This window comes from Lasiodiplodia theobromae (genome assembly GCF_012971845.1).
Source record: "Lasiodiplodia theobromae strain AM2As chromosome Unknown scaffold_14, whole genome shotgun sequence".
Taxonomy (NCBI): domain Eukaryota; kingdom Fungi; phylum Ascomycota; class Dothideomycetes; order Botryosphaeriales; family Botryosphaeriaceae; genus Lasiodiplodia; species Lasiodiplodia theobromae.
The window spans coordinates 995,235-1,015,179 of record NW_023336344.1 but is presented as its reverse complement, the minus strand read 5'-3'; the positions used below and the strand labels follow the sequence as shown (position 1 = coordinate 1,015,179).

Below are 19,945 nucleotides of genomic sequence, written 5' to 3'. Positions count from 1 at the left end.
CCCACTTCGATGAGAGTTGTCCTTTAGGCTTGTCCTTCGGGCTTGTCCTTCCATGATAGAAGACGTAAGAATCCTCGAGTCGCACGCAACCTGTATAGTTATCGTGGCCTGCTTGGCATGCAGAGAAAGCATGTTATGAGGTTTCAGCAGGCGAGGAGACTTGGAAAAGCGAAGCTTTTCTGTCTGCTGCCGATAGGCTTGTTCATATCCGTCAACTTCGGAATGGGACATTCTTCGCAGGCTGAACCACTACGGATAGAGCAAAGACAGACCGAGATAATAGAGGCAGCATGAGCACCGAGAAAAAGCGTATTGGAAAGCGTCGGCATGGCGGCTGATTCATATCTCACCGGTTCATGGCACTGCAGCCAAGGCCTCTAACCTCCCGAGTTATTGTCACTCATTTCTGGCCGAGACTGAGTGAAGTGTCATTCAGCAAGACACAACATGATCAAGAACTAATTGCGTATTCGTATACGCTTTCCTCTTGCGGAACAGATGCGGATGCAGCGCCGCACGGCAGTCAGGGCTTCCGATTTTGCAAGGGAGAGGCACAGCTTGTAGATACTACACGTTCCGGCTCGCGGCCAGCAGTAGTCCAGCGGCGGAGGCGCAGGAGATTTGCTGTACTATCGTCAGAGGGATAACATCTGTTAGCGCGCTCTACTCCGACAGCAGTTAGAATGAGGCTTTTTCATGAGAAGTATCCAATAGGGTGCTATCAATACCCTGGAACTGATGATTTTTGTTAATGTTGCGCTAACAAAAGATACCCCTCCGACTACCTCTTATACATGCTATTGGGCTGCAACGACACGCAATTGCCGCGAAAGCTCGCACAGATGGATTTGAACGGTTGGTCGTGGTGCGCATCTCCAATTCTGCATCATGCATGCAGGTATTGAATACGACTTCATGCTGGCAGCGCAACCACAGTGGCTACTCACAGACTTCATCCATAGCTATGATTTGCCGGGTCACGTAGCGCTTCTTCGACGCCCAAAATTTTGTTTAAGAGAAGTAGCAGTAAGTAATCTAAAGGAATGTGCAATAATTTACAAGCGTAAGGTTTTACCTATCGCTTTGTCGTGGCGGTTCCGTTTGCTAGTTTGGTTGTGGAGGGATGGCCGTGGATGAAGTCATTTGCCACCCCCTGTGCACCGACCCATCGGACCCATTATTTAAATCAGTGAGTCTGCATCAGGTGAACCGGCCCATTACTTAAATCAGTGAAGCTCCATCAGCTGAGCCGGCCTGTTACTTAACTTAGTCAAGCGCCATCATTCAGCCTCGCGCCTAGCTGCGGACCGTCCCGCCCGGACCGTTCCGTAGGGGAACATCTTCCTTGTTGAGAAGCAACCATTGGCTACTGTTGGTTCGGGAAAGCACAGGCGCGCGTGTCCACATGACGCCGGCTCCCTGTATCATGTGTCGTACAATGTCAGCCGCCAAGTGTCATCCGGAAGTGACTCCGAACGCAAACTCAGCAGCCCCACTTTCAATTACGGGCTCAGTATCCCTCGGGGAGTGGTGACCGTAGGTGTTCCCTCTATGCCCCAACCAACGACCTTCGAACCAACTCCAGGATTCTCGAGCTATGCACCCTTTACGCCTCGGAAGCTCACGACCACCTACAATGCTTTTCCGACAACTTCAGGATCTCCCAGATCGCACAGCAGAGAGCAGCCCCTACTACATCCTAGCGGTCGTGTGAGTATTGATTTCATGTGCTCTAATATATCACTAACACAATATTTGTAGGTGCTCTGCGATGTTTCTCGATCTTGCAAACTTAAGTGCCATCACAATCGCACTTCCTACAATCTAGACGAATTTCGGTGTCAACGTTAGCGATCTCTAATGGATCATCTCCGCTTACGCTCTCACGTTCGGCGGTTTCCTTCTGCTGGGTGGCCGCGGAGGTGACATCTTCGGGTTGGGTTCTACCACAACTTTGCATCCTCATGGGCGCATCTAACGTCGAGCCTAGGCATCGTCGCATTTTGCTTTTTGGCATGATCTTCTTCGCTTTGTTTAGTCTGGTCTGCGCTCTGTCTCCAACCTTTATAGGACTTGTCATCGCCAGAGCTTTTCAAGGCATAGGTGCTGCTTTCACCATCCCTCCAGCGCAGGCACATGTTGCCCTCCATTTCACCGATCTAACGAAGAAGGCGAAAGCTCTTGGAATATGGGGCGCCGCAGGCTCTCTGGGCTTCATCATTGGACTCATCCTTGGAGGTGTTCTTACGGCATTCCTAGGCTGGAGGTGGATATTCTGGATATCTTTGATCATCTCAGGAATCGTCATTCCAGCGGCATATGCGATCCTTCTACGGGCCCCCTCTCCTCGTGCTACTACTCCGCCCCCTGCAGATGGAGAAAGTACGGGTGATAGCGCACAGGCGCCAACGAAAGGGCTTCTACAATCGGTCCGTGAGCGTCTTATCCGATTCGACGCTCTAGGCATCTCTCTAGGCATCCCTGGTATTCTCCTCCTTACCTATGCACTTACCTCCGCTAATACCGAAGGTTGGAATGACGGAAAGATTATCGCCACTCTTTTAGTGTCTATTATCTTGCTTGTCGTCTTTATCCTGCATGAAAGCGTGGCCCCTCAGGCAATCCTAGCTCCCCATTTATTCCGCAACCTATCATTCAACCTCACATTGATTCTTGCCGTCAACACCTACGCCGTACGACAAGCATGCACCTACTTCCTTACTGTCCAGCTCCAATCCTATGGCGCTAGTGCCATCCACACCTTAGTTCTTTTCATCCCACTCGGCGTGAGCGCCCTTATCTTTAATACTCTTTCGGGTCGTCTCGTTTCTATGCTTGGCGCTAGGGCTATGGTAATGCATTTCCCCGCTTCGACTAATGAGCTCTGTGATGTCGAGTTGATGGGCTAACTCTCTTCTATTCGTCTACTAGTTCATCATTGGTTGGGCTCTTTCGATCCCCGGCATCCTCCTTTTCAGCTTCATTACCGAGCATTCTTCGTACTGGCGTTACACCTTCCTAGGGATGATTCTATATATCGCCGGTATTGGTGCTGTCTACATTACTGCTAACTTCGTGGTCATCTCTTCTGCGTCCAAGTCGGACCAGGGCGCCGCCGCTGGCGTCTTTAACGTCGCACTGCAGGTCGGTGGCAGCGTTCTCGGCCTAGCCGTGCTGACCGCAGTCGCAGAAGGCATCGAGAAGACACACGGTGATGCAGACCTTCCTCAGGGCGAGCTTACTGGCATTGGATACAGGAGCGTATACTATAGCTGCGTAATCTTAAGTGGTGTTGGGCTCTTTCTTAGCGTTTTCGCGATTAAGGTACCAGACAGCATGCGTGGGTCGGTTTGGAAGAAGAAGGTCAACATAAGTACCGCTACTGAGACCTCTTCGTCTTATGAGCTACAGCCGACTGTTACGGCACAGCCTCCACGGGGTTAGAAAACATTAGAATAATGATGATGATGATTTATACACCCCGTCGACCTCTACGGGTCTATATACTCCAGTCTACCGCACTTTTTTAAGTTCACTCTATAACATACCCTACAAGCCAGCGGACCACACAAGCGAGTGGACCACTGTAACGGTAGGCTCCTTCCACTCAGCTTCGGAGTCGCTTAGCAGGTCAGTGAACCGTATGGTTGTGCAGTGTATAAGAAACTAGTTACAATCTAATAGATAGTGATAGATAGTTAATACCCCTCCTGAAGGTCGAGTGGATAGTTAATGATGATGATTTATACACCCTGTCGGCCTCTATAGACCATAGGGAAAAGACGCACTATGGAATATCTTAAAATACATGAAGATCCCGGTTCATCCAAAACCCAAAATTTGAGAGAACAACGGCCAAATATCAGCATTTACCCAGCGAGAAAGAAGAGGAGAAGACGAGAAAACCCTAAAGTTAGTAGGATACGGAGTTAACCGTGCTCGCTAAGCAGCTAAGAGTGGGGATACTAGTGGACTTCGATTTGCACAGGTTGCTGAAAGCGGATTTGCGCCGCTCTACCTCCCTCCCCCCGCTGGACAAGTCGCAACGAGTATAAAGAAAATTAGGAACCTCTTTGGACTAAAAGGATGGTTCCTGTTTTAAAGCCTCGTTGAGAAAACGGGGGCGTTTCGGGGTGGCTCGTGAAGTGACCAGCTCCTGCACCGCAGGAGGAGGCAGACTAAGTAACGGCAAGCACATACACTGATGTCCTTCACTAAGGCTAAAAACGAAAAAGATTTTAAACGCGAATTTGAATCTCTTGGCCCTACGATATCTACGGACGAAGATGATGGGGGCGGATTTGCCACCGTTGGTGCGTCACGACGCGCTGCGCGTCTCTAAGCCCGACAAGTCGACTACCGCACCCTCTACACCGGCAAACCGACGGGACAGCGAAAGGCCCGCGCGACCACCGCATCCGAACTGTCTCCCGATTCGATCCTGGACAACGTGATTGGCTTGCTCAATGTCATTGTCGCGCAGAACGACCGGCTCACCGAGCGGAACGAAGAGCTTGGAGATGAGATCAGGCGCCTGCGGGGCGCGCTTGAGACATCGGAGGAAATGCAGTACCCCGCTCTCGCTCAACTTCTCGGCATCGGGCACTTCCGCCTCGAGCCTGTCTGCAAACCCTACCTTCGATATTCGCCCGTCTATGAAATCAAGTGACGAGTGAATACTCAGCTCAATGTGCATGCCCCTAAAGCTCGTGGTGCTGAATGCACTTGGAAATCCCCTCAACGCCTGATTTGGCCGCCTTAAACCGGTGCCGGCAAGCCCCTAAGTGCGCGAACATTAGCGATCGTGATTCGGCGTCCCTTTCAGCCGTTAGCTACATTCTTGCGATTTGAGCTGTTCGTACTAAACATGTTTCATTCTTTCCATCAAAAGAGCGTCCTCAACAGATGCCTAATTACCACTTTCCTATCACCCTGATCTCCCGACCCGTGCACATTTTTAAACGGGAACCATTTTTTCTGTCTTCGACAATACTTCCTCAGCTCTTCAACGCTCTGGAAAGTCTTTACTTCCTCCTTCTTATGACTCTTCGCTCGAACCCAATGAAACAAATCTATGAGATTGACATAATTTTCCCGCAAGGCCTTTCGACATGCGTTATGATCGCATGGCAGCGGTTTAATACCCACGGCCCTACGTAGCGCGTGCCAATTGCCCGACTCTTCCTCGCTGCCGAACCAGATACCCGACTCGGTTCGCATAGCTGAGTGGTACTTCTGCTTCGCATGCTCGTAGTTCGAATCGCCGTCTTCCCAACGCATATGCGCACGTAATGTGACGAATGCGTCGGACGGAGCCTTCGCACGCTGGTATTGGAAGCCATGCTCTGCCTCATAAGCCTGGAAGAAGGAGTCGAGGGGCGTGTCTTTCGGTTTCGGGTCCGGCGGATGCTTGCTTCAGATGTGACTTTCCAGTCCGAGGATAGACTTAAAGGATCTGGCGCAATGGGGACAGGCGTGGCGTGTAGCTGTTTTTGCCCCAGAGCTGCGGTCATGATTCTGAGGGTCTTGGGGTTGGCGATTCTGGATGAAGGAGGTCCTCGGTTTGAGAGCTCGGGAAGCTACTGCTTGTCTGCGACGAAATATCATCACAAACCTCGAATCTTAGCGGCGGAAAGTTGAGTGAGGGTAACTGAGGTCTGGGTTCTGCAATTTGATACAACAACAACAACAACAACAATACTTACAGGAGAAAGGATGGAGTATTGGGGGGGGGGGATACACTCAATTCATCAATTATTCGACCGATCGAGCGCGAATTCTATCAAAATCCAATCTGTTTCGATGACAAAATGGCCTGCGTAAGGTTTGACGCATGTGTTCGGGCTGAGTCTTCGTCGAGCAAAGAGGTAGTGGAAGAAGTTGAAGGTTGGTAGCGTGTCCAGCAGTCAACCGTGAAGCTTTTACTCTAACTACGAACACAATTTGGTCTGATCGATTTACTGTCGTCTCCGCGTCACAAATTCAAGCTTGTAAGCTAATTCAGCAGGGAAATCTCGGCAGAAGCACACGCTAAAGATATTGAGAAGCTGGAGACGTCTATTGGGGGTATGTACCGGTGGCGAGATTAGGGAAGCAGCGATATTGGTGGACGAAGGATGCAATGTTGGCCACATGAGCAGCAAGCTGCATATCGTGTAGACACTCTGGTCGGTACCGAAGTCAACAAGTGCTGAGGGTAGCTGCACCCGGCCGATGCAAGGTTGCACCGGGCATCCAGTTAGAGACCAGATGGAGCAGCCATCAGCGCTCAGACGTGGCACGCAGGAAGGCGGCAGAGAGATGAAAGGGTGTAGTGCAGAGCGAGCAGCGGGTGGGCGCGGAGCATGGAGTTGTGATCTTCTAAACGGACGCACTGCATCCCGGTGGCACAGGCAGAGGTGAGAGTGCTGGAGAAGGGCTTACACAGGCTGCAGGCTCGCGACAGCTCGTTTCAGCCAGATCATCATGCTCTGGTTTGGCCGGACCATACGTGACTGTTGAGTAGATGTTTTCTCTACAGAGACTTTTATTAGCTATTTCCGTGCCACTCAGCCCAGGTGAGCGTAGCACACCACCGACAGGCGGTGACGAGTCGGCGTTTTAAGCGCGGCGCAGATACTGGTGTTACGCATCAGTAGAACACTGCAGCCGAACGCTAGCGTAACGATTATAAGTGCCACAGAGTATATGTTGTGACGCGATAGGCTCGGACTGCGTCAGTCCACAGACAAAGCATTGCACGGTGGAATTCGGCGGCGGTACTCTTATGCATGGTGTCGGGGCAGAGATCCGTACGCTCGGGCCACGCAGGCATCCGTTGAGTTTTCTGGGGGTCCAGTATGGCAGTTCGCAGACATAAAGAGTGGTCTACGGCGCTGGAGCAAATCGGAAAAGCTGATGCTGGAATCTGGAGGGCGGGGGTATATGCTGCGACAATAACGAGGATGCATGGTACGGTGTTACAAAATATGTGCCGTGTTTCTTCTGCAGCGCTACATCTATTAAGCAAATAAAATCTCTAGATAAAATCTTTATAGTTAATTTTAATTATTACTTTATATTTTTTTATCATTTTTTTATTTAACTATAACTACTATTTTTTATATATAATATTTAATAATATTTTAAATAGTAGTAATAAACTATTAACGCTATATATTTTTTTTAAATTTTATAAACTATACTTTTTAGATAGCTTTAATCTTTATAATTAACTTTAATAATAAAATTTAGACTTTATTAGTAATAAAATCTTTATATATATAGTATTTAATTATATCTTACTTTTTATATTTTTAATTCTCTTTCTATATCTACTTAAAAAAAACTTTTTAATAGATTTCTATTTTCTTTAATATTTAGATTCTTAGAAATAGAGACCCGCCGTTATAGATTAGAGTTAAATAAACTTTAATTAATTTTTTTAATAATAGATAGACCGTTGGAGTAAAAGAGATAATAAAATTTTTAAAGAGTATTTAAATCTAGTAGAAGAGCGTTAAAATATAGATAGAAGGCGTTAAATTTATACCGGCCTTATAGTTCTCGCTTTTGCTACATCCCACGCTACAGTCTCCATCGGTACATCCGGCCCTGTCAGCTTTGCCACGCCGACATCTACACCAGTCTCCTTCGTTAACCAGTTCCGCAGCTCGGCTGCGACCAAGCTGTCCACGCCATACGCGCCCAGTGGGCGCTGCGGATCGACTTCTTCTGGCGGCACCATCATCAGGCGCGCCATCCGCGACCGCAGGTGTTCAGCCACCAGCGAGGCCACGGCGGCGGCGTTGGAGGAATCATCAGCGAGTTGGCGGGCAAGGCCAGCGCTGAGAGACTCGCTGCCTGTACCTGCACCGTTGGTGGCGCTGCCATCTGCGGCGTCGTTGGTTGAGCACGCGGTGCGGAGCTGCTGCAGCGCCTGCTTCAGGGGGCCGTAGCGCGGGAGCTGGAGGTACGCGTCGCTGTTATTATTGTGGTCATCGGCATCGTTGCTGTCCAGATAGTTGAGCGGCGGGCTGACGATGATGATGGAGCCGACTGTGCCACTCGGCTGCAGCAGCGCGGCTTCGATTGCTGCCTCGACGTCGCGAAGGGGCGGTGAGCGAAGGCTGGTGCCGAGACCTAGGGAGATGGAGAGGATGCGGTGCTTCCGCCCCTTCGTTTTGGCTGGGCCATTGTGCGGAAAGGCGACTGCTGTTTCTGGCTCGCGGGATTGATGGCCGGAGGAGAGGAGGATGAAGAAGTCGACAGGGGTGGCGCTCAGTGCAGCTGCGGCGTTGGAATTGCAGCTGAACTCTGGAGCCATGTCGCCGAAGATGACGCCCTTGATAGGACGCGACGATTCTTGAATGCTCTGGAGCGCCTTGTTCAGAGAGGCTGCGCTGTCGGCGAGAACAGTGGTTGCCTGGATTCCGATGTCATCCTTGAGGCTTTGAGCATGAGCTTCGTTGGCTTTGCAGCTGGCCGCACTTTCGGACAGGAAAACGAGGTGCTGTGCGCCCCTCGAGATCAACCATCTTGCCAATTCGCTGCTGGTGCCGGCGAATTCGCCCGCGAGGATATATGTCCCGTCCTGGTGCAGGGTGATGCGTGGAGGAGACAGCGTGTACTGTGGAATGGTAAGAATCTGGCCTGGGGATGTAAAATCTCAACCCTTACCTTGATTTGATCGTCAGCTGCCATGTTGATGACAGTCTGGCCCATGTGCTCGCCCGTCTGCATGTAGCCGAGAACCGTCTCGATTTTCCTGGCGGTTCACGTCAGTTTCACTTTTCTCCACACTCAGATGCAATGGCACATACCCAGCTCCATAGATCGACAGCGGCTTCGCGGTTTTGACACGGCCGTTGCGCAATGTGTTCGAAAGACCGGCCATGATGGACTTCATGACCTTGCTTTCCTTCTTGACGAGTTCGTACAGGTCGATATGGAAGTACGACCTGTTCGGGAGCAAGGGAAACACATCCAGGGCGTCATCACCCGCTGTTGCCACCTCGTAAGCCGATACTCAAGATGTTTGGGAAGGCGTGAGAACTCACCGATATCCACAAAGCGGCCGCTGTCCGCAAGACAAGCCCACGACAGCCTCCTCAATTCCCCTTCCAACGAATTAAGCACGACATCTAAAAGGTAGTCAGCCAGGCTTCCCTGCCCAGCGCGCACAGTCGGCAAAACTCACCAACGCCCTTCCCACCAGTGACTCTTTCAATTCCCTTAGCAAACACCTCATCACGGCTGCTGAAAACGTTGTTTGCCGATATTCCATACTCGTCGACCAGCAACTTCCTCTTCGCCTCGGATCCTGCCGTGACAATCATCTCGGCGCCCAGTTCCTGCGCAAGGAGCACGGCAGCCTGGCCCACGGCGCCGGCGGCCGCATGCACCAGCACAGTCTCCCCGGGCTGCACTCTCCCAACCTGCACGAGGGCGTGCCATGCCGTGGCATACGGCAGCACCCAGCCCGCAGCGGCATCGAAGGAGACGGATGGCGGCAGCGGCAAGGCAAGCTGGGCAGGGAGCCGGGCGCGCGTGGCCAGGGCGCCATGCGGCGCGAAGCCGACAACATGGTCGCCGGGCTTGAGGGCCGACGAGCCATGGCTGGCGACGCGGGTGACAACGCCGCTGCAGCCCACGCCGAGCGAGTGGCTGGAGATGGCGCCAGACGCAACGCCGACGTCATGCGTGTTGACGCCCGTGGCGTGGACGGCGATTTCCACCGAGCCCGGCGGCAGTGCGGCCGAGGTGTCGTGGACGAAGTGCAGCGAGTCGAGCTGCCCGGGCGTTTTGATGGCCAGCTTCAGTGGCTCAGTCGTTTGCGAGAGCTGGACGACCGAGGTGTTCTGAGGGCCGAGGGCCACGGCGGTTGGGACGAGGCGGGGAATTTGTATGGTGCCGTTGCGGATCGCGTACAAGGTGTCTTTGGGAGTTGTTGTGGAGGTGGCAAGCTTGATCAATTGGTGCAGACTGGGTGCGTCGTCGACAAGGGAAGTCCATGTCGGGTCCAGGTCCACGGTGATGAAATTGCTGACTGCTGTCGCCAGCTCGGACAAGGCTGTGTTTTGCGAGTAGCCGTGGGCGCTGCTGTTCAACCAACACACGCCGGCGGCGCAGCCGAGCACGTCTTTGAGTTCGGCAGCTATGTCAGAGCCCCGAAGCCCGACGAGGCAAATGCAGTAACAGTCACGCACAGCAGACGCCAACACGCCTGAGCCCGGCCAGGTGAGAACCGAGACGCTCTCCCCGCCCGTTGCCAGAAGGCGTTCGAGCGCACCGGCCAGAGCCTTCGCCACGACACTGTCGTCGACCAGCACGCAGAAGCCCCGCTGCTTGGCGATGGCACATTGCTCCTCATCCTTTCTCGTGGACACGATCAAGGCCGTGGGGCTGCCATCGCGGGCATCCTTGTCGCCGCGAACATGGATGTCGACGCCAGTGAATCCAGAATCCTTGAGGGCGTCGTCCCACTTCGCAGCAGTCATAATGGGGCCACCATGGCGGCCGTCATCCTCGCCCAACCACCACCCAGGAAGCGGTCCCATCATCAAGCCCATGAAGACCGGGTTGTCCGTCAGCTCCGCGAGAACCAGCTTGCCGTCATTCTTCAACAGCGAGCGGCAACGGGAGAGCGTATCGCGGATTCGTTTCGTGGCATGCAGCACGTTGGCGCAGACCAGTACGTCGAACGTCCCCGGCTCAAAGCCTTGAGTCGCCGGGTCCTCCTCGATGTTGAGAGTCGCGAACTCCATGATGGCGGCGTCGCGGGCGAAGTTGGTCGCCGCATTGCCGAGGAAGCCGGGAGAGACGTCGGTGAAGACATACCGGGCGACGGCCGACGAGCCGTCAGGGTTGCGGACAGCGTCCAGGATGCCCCGCGTGGTGCCTCCAGTGCCGCCGCCGATCTCGAGGACGGAGAGCTGGCCGGCGCCCTTGTGTGCCAGCATGCTCATGTACGCGGCGACGTTGCTGTTGAAACTGGTTCCCAGACCGACGCGGCTGCAAGGGTTAGTATCCACCTTCGGAAAGTGGTTTCGACACTTACTAGTACTCGTACAGCAGCCCGTTCTTCAGCATAACCTGCAACGGATCGACCTCGCCGCTCAGTATGCCTTTCAAGTTCTCACCGACGCGATGAATCAGCTCCACCGTCACGGCGCCAGCCTCGGTGTTCTGCAGCTCCACGACGGCCCTATCCGCCTTGCTCTTCAACTCGGCCGGGTCGGCCACCAGCGTGGCGTTCTCGCGCAGCTTGTCCACCATCCACTCTGCGAAGAGCTTAAGGAACTCGGCGGCGTGCAGCTTGTCCTTGTTTTTGGCTAGCCAGTCGACCGCGTCTTGAATGTACGTCAGCGCGACCATGTCCAGCATGGCGTAGTGCTCGCTGTCAAACGGGTCGGGCTCGGCCCGCGAGAAGATGGCGTCGGCGACTTGCTCCTGGCTAAGCACGTCGACGTCCTGGCGCCAGGCCGTGTTGAAGCAGAGCGTCGGTGGACCGCTGGCGGCTTCCACCGCGCCGCTGACACGCAGGCCTTCGATGATGACGGCCGGTGCGGGTGAAAATGACTGCAGTGCGTACACGGACATCTGCTGCGTGCCGAGGCTCGGCTGTTCGCCTTTGGAAAAGACGTCGAACTCGGTGCCTGGCTTGAACGCAACGTCGGCCGAGAGGTAGAGTCGCTCGAGCGCCACGGGTGGTGCTGTAGAGGTATTCAGCACGGCTCCGGACTCGGTCAGGGCAGGGAAAATCATCTGTAGGACCGTGTCCAGCGTCGCGGGGTGGATGACGGCCGGATACTCGAAGCCGTACGGCATGAGGCTCTTGGTGTTGGGCACTCGTGCTACGGCGCGTCCAGCCCTATCTCCCAGACAAAGGCTGCTCAGGTTGCGGAAGCTTGGTCCGTACTCGCAACCTGCGGCCTCAAGCGTCTCGTAGAAAGCTTGCTCCGGCCTGCCGCAGTCGACGACCGCCTTGTTGTAGAGCTCCACGATCTTCTTCTGGTCCCACCGGAGCTCCGTTTGCACCGCGGCCGTTTCCTGGCTCTTGTAAATGGCACGTACCTTGCCCTGGCAGTGCGGAGGACTCCAGTTGCCGTCTGCAGAGCGCGAGACGATGGTGAAATCGGCCCACGGCCTAGTGGTTGGCTGCTTCACCTGCGTCATGACCTCTGTGCTACGTTCCTCGTCGAGAATGCGCAGCTGGTCGCCAAACGTCAGGTCGCGCAGCTCAAAGGCCGAGATTTGCTTGCTGGGGTCGGCAAGCTGCTTGATTGCTTCTATGGCTGCTTGGTGTTTTAGTCTTGACTGCTCCAACATGTCGCACATGCGTTTTTACTTACCCATGACCACCAGCCCGGCACTCGGATACACGATTTCCGAGTTGATCTGCATGGGCGCGTTAGTCTCTATCTGCCCCTGCAGTGAAGACTGCTGCGTACCTTTCGATGACTCAACCACGGGTTCTCGCGCAGTTTGAGGAAATTCCTCCACTGCGGCGTCACTGAGCCGGCAAAGGGCATACCAAGATGGTCAGTCCTCGGCTGCTGACGGAATCGGTACTGCCTGGTTATGGCAGACTCAGTCCAATAACTGGACGAGTGGTTGAAAGGATACGGCGGCAGGTCAGTCAGCATCCTGGCTCCCTGCTCTGTCCCGTTGACACGGTCAATGTCCACGTCTGCGCCCAAACACCACAGCTCGCCGGCTGCGGCCAGGAGCGACTCAGCAGCGTTGGTGTTGCGGCGCAGGATGGTCGAGTAGGGCATCTTCACCGGCGTACTCTCCCCGTCGCAGATCTCCTTGAGGTAGGTCCTCAAGGCAGAGTGCGGCCCGACCTCGACGAAGGCGTCGATGAAGGCCGCCCCACCAGCGCCGTTCTGAGTGCTTCTGATCATGCTCTGCACGGCTCCAGTGAAGTTGACCGCCGACACCAGGTTCTCGACCCAATACCCGGGGCCCAACTCCTCCGGCGGCAACAGCCTCCCCGTCACCGACGAGAAGAACGGAACATCGGCCGCCGCAGTGGTCTTTTCCAGAGCTTTCTCGGCAATAGCTGCCCTGTACTCCTTTTCAATCCTGCGCATGTGCCACGAATGATACGCCACGCCCACCTTCAGCGGTGTCGAGCCCACATCGTCCTTTTCCAGCACAGCCCTCAGCTCCTCCAGCGCCGCCCTATCGCCCGAGACGGTGCAATTGCGCGGGCTGTTAAAACAGCCCACGACGGCCTTGCCGCGCGCCAGTCCCTCGAGGCGCGGCCGCACCGCGTCGCCGCCGGCCCTGACGGCTAGCATGGTGCCGTCCAGATCGGCAGCGCGCTCGACCTGGGCGGCACACACGCCACGCCACCACGCCAACGCCGTGGCCGCCGCGCGCGAGATCAGCCCAGCGCCATATGCGGCGCCCATTTCGCCGCTCGAGTGGCCCACCACGGCGGCCGGCCGCACGCCGAGCCCGCGCAGCAGGTCGACCAGTGCGATCTGCAGCGCCACGCACAGCGGCTGGCTGAGTTGGGCGTCGTTGACCCGCGACGACGCCGCCTCACGGAACAGCTCCTCGCGGACGTCCCACGGGCATCCAAGCGAGTGCAGCGTCGCTTGACACGCCGCCATAGACTCGCGGAAGGCAGGGTAGAGCATGAAGAGTTCGCGGCCCATGGTCGGCCATTGCGCGCCCTGGCCTGTGAAGATGAAGGCGAGGCGGGGGCGGCGGGAAGAGCGCGTCACTGGGCTGAGGGAGGAGGGCGAGGAAAGGCCGTTGATGGCCGCGGGGAGCGAGGGAGCCACGAGGAAGGATTTCCAGAGCAGGGGGGTGCGGTGGCGGGAGAGGGTGTGGGCGAATGAGAAGAGGAGGTGTGAGGAGGAAGAAGAAGAAGACGAAGCGGCGGCCAGGTAGGATGACAGTTGGGCGCCGAGACGCGCCGGTCCTTGCTTGTCTTGGGCGGAGAGAAGGAGCAGTTGCGGGCGCGGCTGCTCGCTGCTTGCTGAGCCGTTGACGCCGTTAGTGTGGCCGTTGGTGCCGTTTCTCTGGCCATTGATGCCGCCCAAAACAGCTCGCATTGGATGAATTTCCGTTCGGTGGAAGCCTGCAAGACCGCGGTCTTGGAGGAAGTTGTATGCGTCCTCGATGATGACGTGCGCATTGGCACCTCCGAAGCCGAAGGAGTTCACGCTGGCGATGCGGGGGCCGGGGTTGGGCCACGGTACGGCCGCAGTTGGTATCTGCAGCATGTCAGTGACGCGAATGTCAATCAGCGCCCGCCTGCTCGTCTCACTTTGACATGGTTGGGAAGCTTCATTCTCGGATTGAGCTTCTCGAACCTGTTGCGGCAATGTCAGCTAGTCCAAATCACGGCAACAAAGGGAGGAAACTGACCAGATGTTGGGAGGAATGATGCCCTTCTCTACGACCAAAATGCACTTGATCAGCCCTGCCATGCCCGCCGCGCTCTCCAAGTGCCCAATGTTCGTCTTCGCTGACCCAACATACAAGTCGGTCGTGCGGTCCTTCCCCACAGTCTCGGCGATCGCCCGCATCTCCAACGGATCTCCCACCGCCGTGCCCGTCCCATGCGCCTCAACGAAGCCGCAGGTCGAGGGCTCGAGGCCCGCCTGCTCGTATGCCGTGTTAATTAGCGCGATCTGGGCATCCGAGCTCGGCTGGCTGGGGCTGGGCGTCCTTCCGTTGTGGTTGGCAGCCGAGCCGCAGACGACGGCGCGGATCGTGTCGCCGTCCCGCAGCGCCGCGTGCAGGGGCTTGATGACGATGACGCCGACACCTTCGCCGCGGCCGTAGCCATCTGCCCGAGCATCGAACGCTTTGGATGAGCCCTCGGGCGAGAGGATTCGGCCTGCACTAAGGAGAAGCGTGGAGTCGGGTCCCAGAATCAGGTGCGTGCCCGCGACGATACCCTGTGCGTTGGCGGGTCAGCACCTATCAGCAAAAAAGCTGGTGATGAGGACTCACCATGTCGGCCTCGCCGTTGCGCATGCCTTGGCAGGCGAGGTGGAAGGCTGTCAAGCTCGCCGAGCACGCCGTGTCCATTGTGACGCTCGGGCCGGCCAGGTCGTAGAACCAGGACACACGGTTGGCGACCAGACTGGTGTGTGTGCCTGTCGCCGTGTACAGACCGTGCCCTTCGTTGTCGTGCATCATCAGGTCTCGGTAGTCGCCAGTGAAGCTACCCGCATAGCACGACGTTTTGGAGCCCTTGAGGTCCGAGATACGTACGCCGGCTGTGAAGCATCAGCATAGGTTTGAGTAAACGACACAAAGTAGCTTTCATACCATTCTCCAAGGCCTCGTATGATACTTCCAAGAGTAGTCTCTGCTGCGGGTCAATGGCTTTGGCTTCTGCCGGCGTGATGGAGAAAAAGGGCGGATCGAAGACGCCGGGGTCTTGGTTTAGAAAATGGGCTTTCGTAGCGGGTGTCTGCCTCTGTCAAAATTGCCATCCATAGCTGAGATGAAGTAACATACTGAGCCCGCCCTGTCTGGGTCCGGATGGTAGAATGCCTCGGCATTGTAGCGAGACTTTGGGGATTCGCTTAGGGCTGATCGGGCGTTCACAAGCAGGTTCCAGAACCCCTCTGGGGTAGAGTCCTCTCCAGGAAGCCTCGCCCCGATTCCGATGATGGCAATGTCCATGGTGGCCCGGCAGGGAACGATTCTATGTCTTGTTGAAAAAAGAAACGACAATATTGGGGATCCAAAAGGTCACACTCAATGATTTCGAGAGCACTCGGGAGTTCTTTTCTTTTAAGCCTTTCCCAGGTAGGCCTGTATGGACTACATGACTTGGCTATCGAGAGAATATCCAGAATATTCGCACGTGGTAACTTCGCCTTTGGATGCAGTACCACGCACGGAAGGCTGTTCGGAATTCAAGCCTCCAAATGTGAGGAATACCGAGACAAGGAACATTCAATTGCACCGTGAAGCGGCCCAGAGCCGAGCACTGCGGCTCGCAATTGCCGTGATAACGGATAGAATAGCGAATTCCGGCGATCCGGGCCGGAATTCGGTTGCGCAGTGTCTTATATCACGTGAATGTCAGCTGCGGATGAAAAAAATGGGCAACTACGCATCCGAAGGGGAGCGGCAACTTGCATCGGAAATTTATGGGCTCTTTTTAAAGCCAAGTAAGAGCTGTTTGGACAAGGCGAGTCCGTCAGGCAAAATATTCCCCATCATTCGTCGTCTGCCCGCAGCTTCCAGCAATGTCCCAAGCACTCGTGAACAACAAGCAGTATCTGGCTGCCTCGGTCCAGGCTGAGCTTAGCCGCCTGCTTTCCGACGAGGCAAAGATCTATCTGCCTGGAAGCGAGAAATTCCATTACTCGAACGCGCGATTTTCCGAGTACGGCCGTCCGGTATGGCTCTCTCGCACGTCCCTGTAGGCGAACCAGTGCTCACCTCGGCGCAGACGTACATCGCTGCTGTGCATCCCTCCAACGAGCATGATGTGGCAACCACGGTGCGCTACTCGCACATGCGTGGAATAGGCTGCACGGCCAGGAGTGGAGGACACTGCGTGACCAATTACATGAAGAAGCTGCAGGACGGCATTGTCGTCGACATGCGATGCATCAACCACCTATCCTACGATGCTGAAAACGAGCTCGTCACGGCCGGCGGTGGCGTTTACAGCGGTGACTTTGCCCAGTTCATCCACGACAGGAAGCGAGAGCTCGGTAAGTGTCTGATCCACGAAGACGCGCCCGCTTCGCATGTGCTGACCAGCCGCGCAGGCATCGGCTCCTGCCCTACCACGGGGCTCATCGGCGTCGCCCTGGGCGGAGGCATCGGCCGGCTGCAAGGTAAATACGGCTACCTGAGCGACAACATGGTCTCTTGCAAACTGGTGCTCGCCGACGGGTCCATCATCAACGTCTCGGACAAGGAGCACAAAGACCTGTTCTGGGCGCTGCGCGGCGCGGGCCACAACTTCGGCATCGTGTACGAGGCTACCTTCAGGGTGTACCCGCAGCCGCACGGCGGAATCCACCACAGCTGGGACTTCGAGTTCGGGCTGGACAAGGTCCGCGATCTGTACACGGTCATGAACAAACTGGTTTCCGACATGCACCCAAACCTTGCCTGCTTCCTGATCTGGTCCAAGAAGGCAGCTTCCGGTGCCGAGGTGCGTCTTGCTGCTTCCTCCATCGCCTTTCACTGCACCTGGAAATGCTGACACAGGCTGACGACAGGGCGTCATCATCCTGAACGCCGTGTGGTCTGGCCCTAAAGACGAGGCTCAGGAGTACATCTCCAAATTCGAAGCCATCGGGCCCGTCGTCCCCGCCACGCTGAAGTCGGTCGGGTGGAACGAGCTCCCGTGGGTGGCGTACCAGGGCCTGAACCAGCAGTACCTGGGCAACCCAGACTCGTGGAACGTCTACCCATACAAGATCTTCTCTGCCGTCAGCGCCAAGCGCTTCGATCTCGACGCCTTGGAGCAGTTGTACGCTGAGGTCAAGGAGATGGAGCAGAAGTACGACACGCGCATCCTCGTCATGTTCGAGGCCTTTTCGCACAAGCGGAGCAAGGAGATTCCGGACAATGCTACAGCGTTCCCGTGGCGCCATGGCTCTGATATTTTCCTGTGAGTATTTGTGGCACAGCCCGCCTCCGTGTGCCATGATGCTGACTGAGAGGCACAGCCTGTTGCAGGTTTCGCTGAAGAACCTCGACCGTGAGGTCGCGTCGAATGAGTGGCTCAATGGCTGGAAGAGGAGGTTGATCGACGTCTCGGGCTACGGCCGCCTGCAGCAGTACTCGAACTATGGGCACGGCACCAACATCAACGATCCGGTTGAGGCCATGTACGGCTACGATGAGTGGAGGCTCAACAGGTTGCGGGCGCTGAAGAAGCAGTACGATCCGGAGAATTGGTTCCGCTGGTATCAGCCTTTCTGGCCTGACGAGGCGGAATCAAAGACTTCTCGACTGTGATCTTTAGCCGAATACCAAAGTGCTGGCAGATGTATGCATCTTTGCTAGAGATAGTCCCCAACTTTGCTTAGTGTTAGCCAATGCATCTCCAAAGTTGCTTGCAGTAGTGCGCCCCTCCCAGATATTTTTTTCTTCGCGGATTGGTATTGTGTCTGAGTTTGATTATTGGCTGGATCATCTCATATCGGCCACGTGTAATGCAACTTCACATTGTGGTGGGTGTGCGCAAGTTCATCCCTCCGTCTCTGCACCTTTGCTGAAACTGTCTCGGAGTGGATACAATGAAGGGTGATTGAAGAGGTTTACCGAAGAGAATTCCGTGGGGGCGTCGTACTTGGCCGGTTACTCTGCTGCAAGGTGAAGTCACGCCACGTCTTCCGTGACAACAACCGGTTAGATGCATTATCGCTCGGAGTTTGGAGCGGACGTAACCAGTTCCGAAATTTGAGCACGTGTTCCATCCCTGCCTTCGGAGATGTTCGTTAACGCCGTGATGTGAACATGGATGTGCTGCCACTTTTAAGCCTCCTTCCCATTGAGCCAACCGGGATCCTTTAGCCACCTCGAGCCAAGAAAATCGAAACATGAGCGACGAACATTTCTCGGACGAAAACGGACAGACGAAGGAGGAGGAGCAGTCATCGCAGGTTGCCCAGGATGAGCCACAGGCACCGCAGCACCCAGACGGCGGGCTGACGGCCTGGCTCTGTGTTCTGGGCTGCGGCGCATGCTACTTCTGCTCTTACGGATGGATCAAGTACGCACTCCCCCAGGCCCATGGCTTCGACTGCGCTCTTCTAACGGACACAGCGCCCTGAGCGTGTTCCAGGAATACTACAAAAATGTGGCGCTGAGCTCGTACTCGTCGCTCGACGTGGGCTGGATCGCCACGCTCCAAAACTTCTTCCTGCAATTCTGCGGCCCCTTTGTCGGCCTCCTCTTCGACCGCTTCGGCCCCACCTACCTGCTCATAACCGGCGCCGTCCTTCACGTCTTCGGCCTCATGATGGCTTCCATCAGCAAGGAATACTACCAGTTCGTGCTGGCGCAGGGGGTGTGCAGCTCCATCGGCACCAGCTTCATCTTCAACCCGGCCACGGTCAGCGTGCCCATGTGGTTCGGCCCCAAGAAGCGCGGCTTCGCCATCGCCATATCGTCGACGGGCGCGCCCATCGGCGGCATCATCTACCCCATTGTCGTGAACCGCATCATCGACGGCGTCAACTTTGGCTGGGCGATGCGGACGTGCGCCTTCATCATCCTCGCGCTGATGGTCGTCGCCGTCGTCACGGTGCGGCTGCCGTCGAAGCCGGTCAAGCGCAGCATCAACCGGACCATTGTGCGGCGCATGGGCTCGGGGCCGTTTGTGTTCCTCGTCGCCGCCTTCTTCTTCTTCACCATGGGCGTGCTGCTGCCCATCACGTACATGACGCAGAACGCCGTGGCCAAGGGGCTCGACACGGGGCTGGCGCGGTACCTGGTCAGCATGTACAACGCCGGCGCCTTTGTGGGGCGCGTGATGCCCGGTGTCGTCGGGCACAAGACGGGCTTCTTCGACATCACGACCGTCTCGTGCGTGCTCACTGGCGTCTTCACGCTCGCGCTGTGGATCCCGGCCGCCGGTACCCCGCCGCTGGTCGCATTCGCCGTGCTGTTCGGATGGTCGGCGAACGCCGTCATCGCCGCCATGCCCATGCTGATCTCGCTCGTGTCGGAGCCGCACGAGCTGGGCGTGCGTGCCGGGACCGTCTTCGCGGCCGGCGGCTTGGGCGCGCTGGCCGGCTTGCCGATTGGATCGGTGCTGGTGCACGGCAACGACTACAACCAGATGAAGATCTTTGCCGGCGTCATGCTTTTGGCTGGCGCGTGTTGCTATGCCGCGTCGCGGCTTTGCTTGAGCGGACTGAAATTGCGAGGGCCATGAGGAAGGAAGTGGAGGGTTGGCGGGCGGTGCAGGTAGACGCAATTGATTTCTTCTCCTCCAGATTGTCTCTGCAAA

At 55.9% G+C, this 19,945-nt stretch overlaps 3 protein-coding genes across 3 annotated transcripts; all 3 read left to right on the top strand.

The window, feature by feature from the left end:
- Positions 1-4,204: 4,204 nt before the first annotated feature.
- Positions 4,205-4,669, top strand: LTHEOB_5346 (CASP domain-containing protein; the record flags this gene model as incomplete). Its single annotated transcript, XM_035514481.1, has 2 exons — positions 4,205-4,313; positions 4,353-4,669. 2 exons carry the CDS (start codon positions 4,205-4,207, stop codon positions 4,667-4,669), a joined length of 426 nt encoding a protein of 141 aa, XP_035374214.1.
- An 11,542-nt stretch (positions 4,670-16,211) lies between these two features.
- On the top strand, positions 16,212-17,946 carry LTHEOB_5345 (6-hydroxy-d-nicotine oxidase; the record flags this gene model as incomplete). The annotated part of the gene is made up of 5 exons (XM_035514480.1): positions 16,212-16,364; positions 16,418-16,685; positions 16,743-17,134; positions 17,202-17,596; positions 17,655-17,946. The coding sequence occupies 5 exons, from the start codon at positions 16,212-16,214 to the stop codon at positions 17,944-17,946; spliced, it is 1,500 nt and encodes a 499-aa protein (XP_035374213.1).
- Positions 17,947-18,530: 584 nt separating this feature from the next.
- On the top strand, positions 18,531-19,870 carry LTHEOB_5344 (Monocarboxylate transporter; the record flags this gene model as incomplete). Its single annotated transcript, XM_035514479.1, has 2 exons — positions 18,531-18,703; positions 18,757-19,870. The coding sequence occupies 2 exons, from the start codon at positions 18,531-18,533 to the stop codon at positions 19,868-19,870; spliced, it is 1,287 nt and encodes a 428-aa protein (XP_035374212.1).
- Between the last annotated feature and the right edge of the window lie 75 nt (positions 19,871-19,945).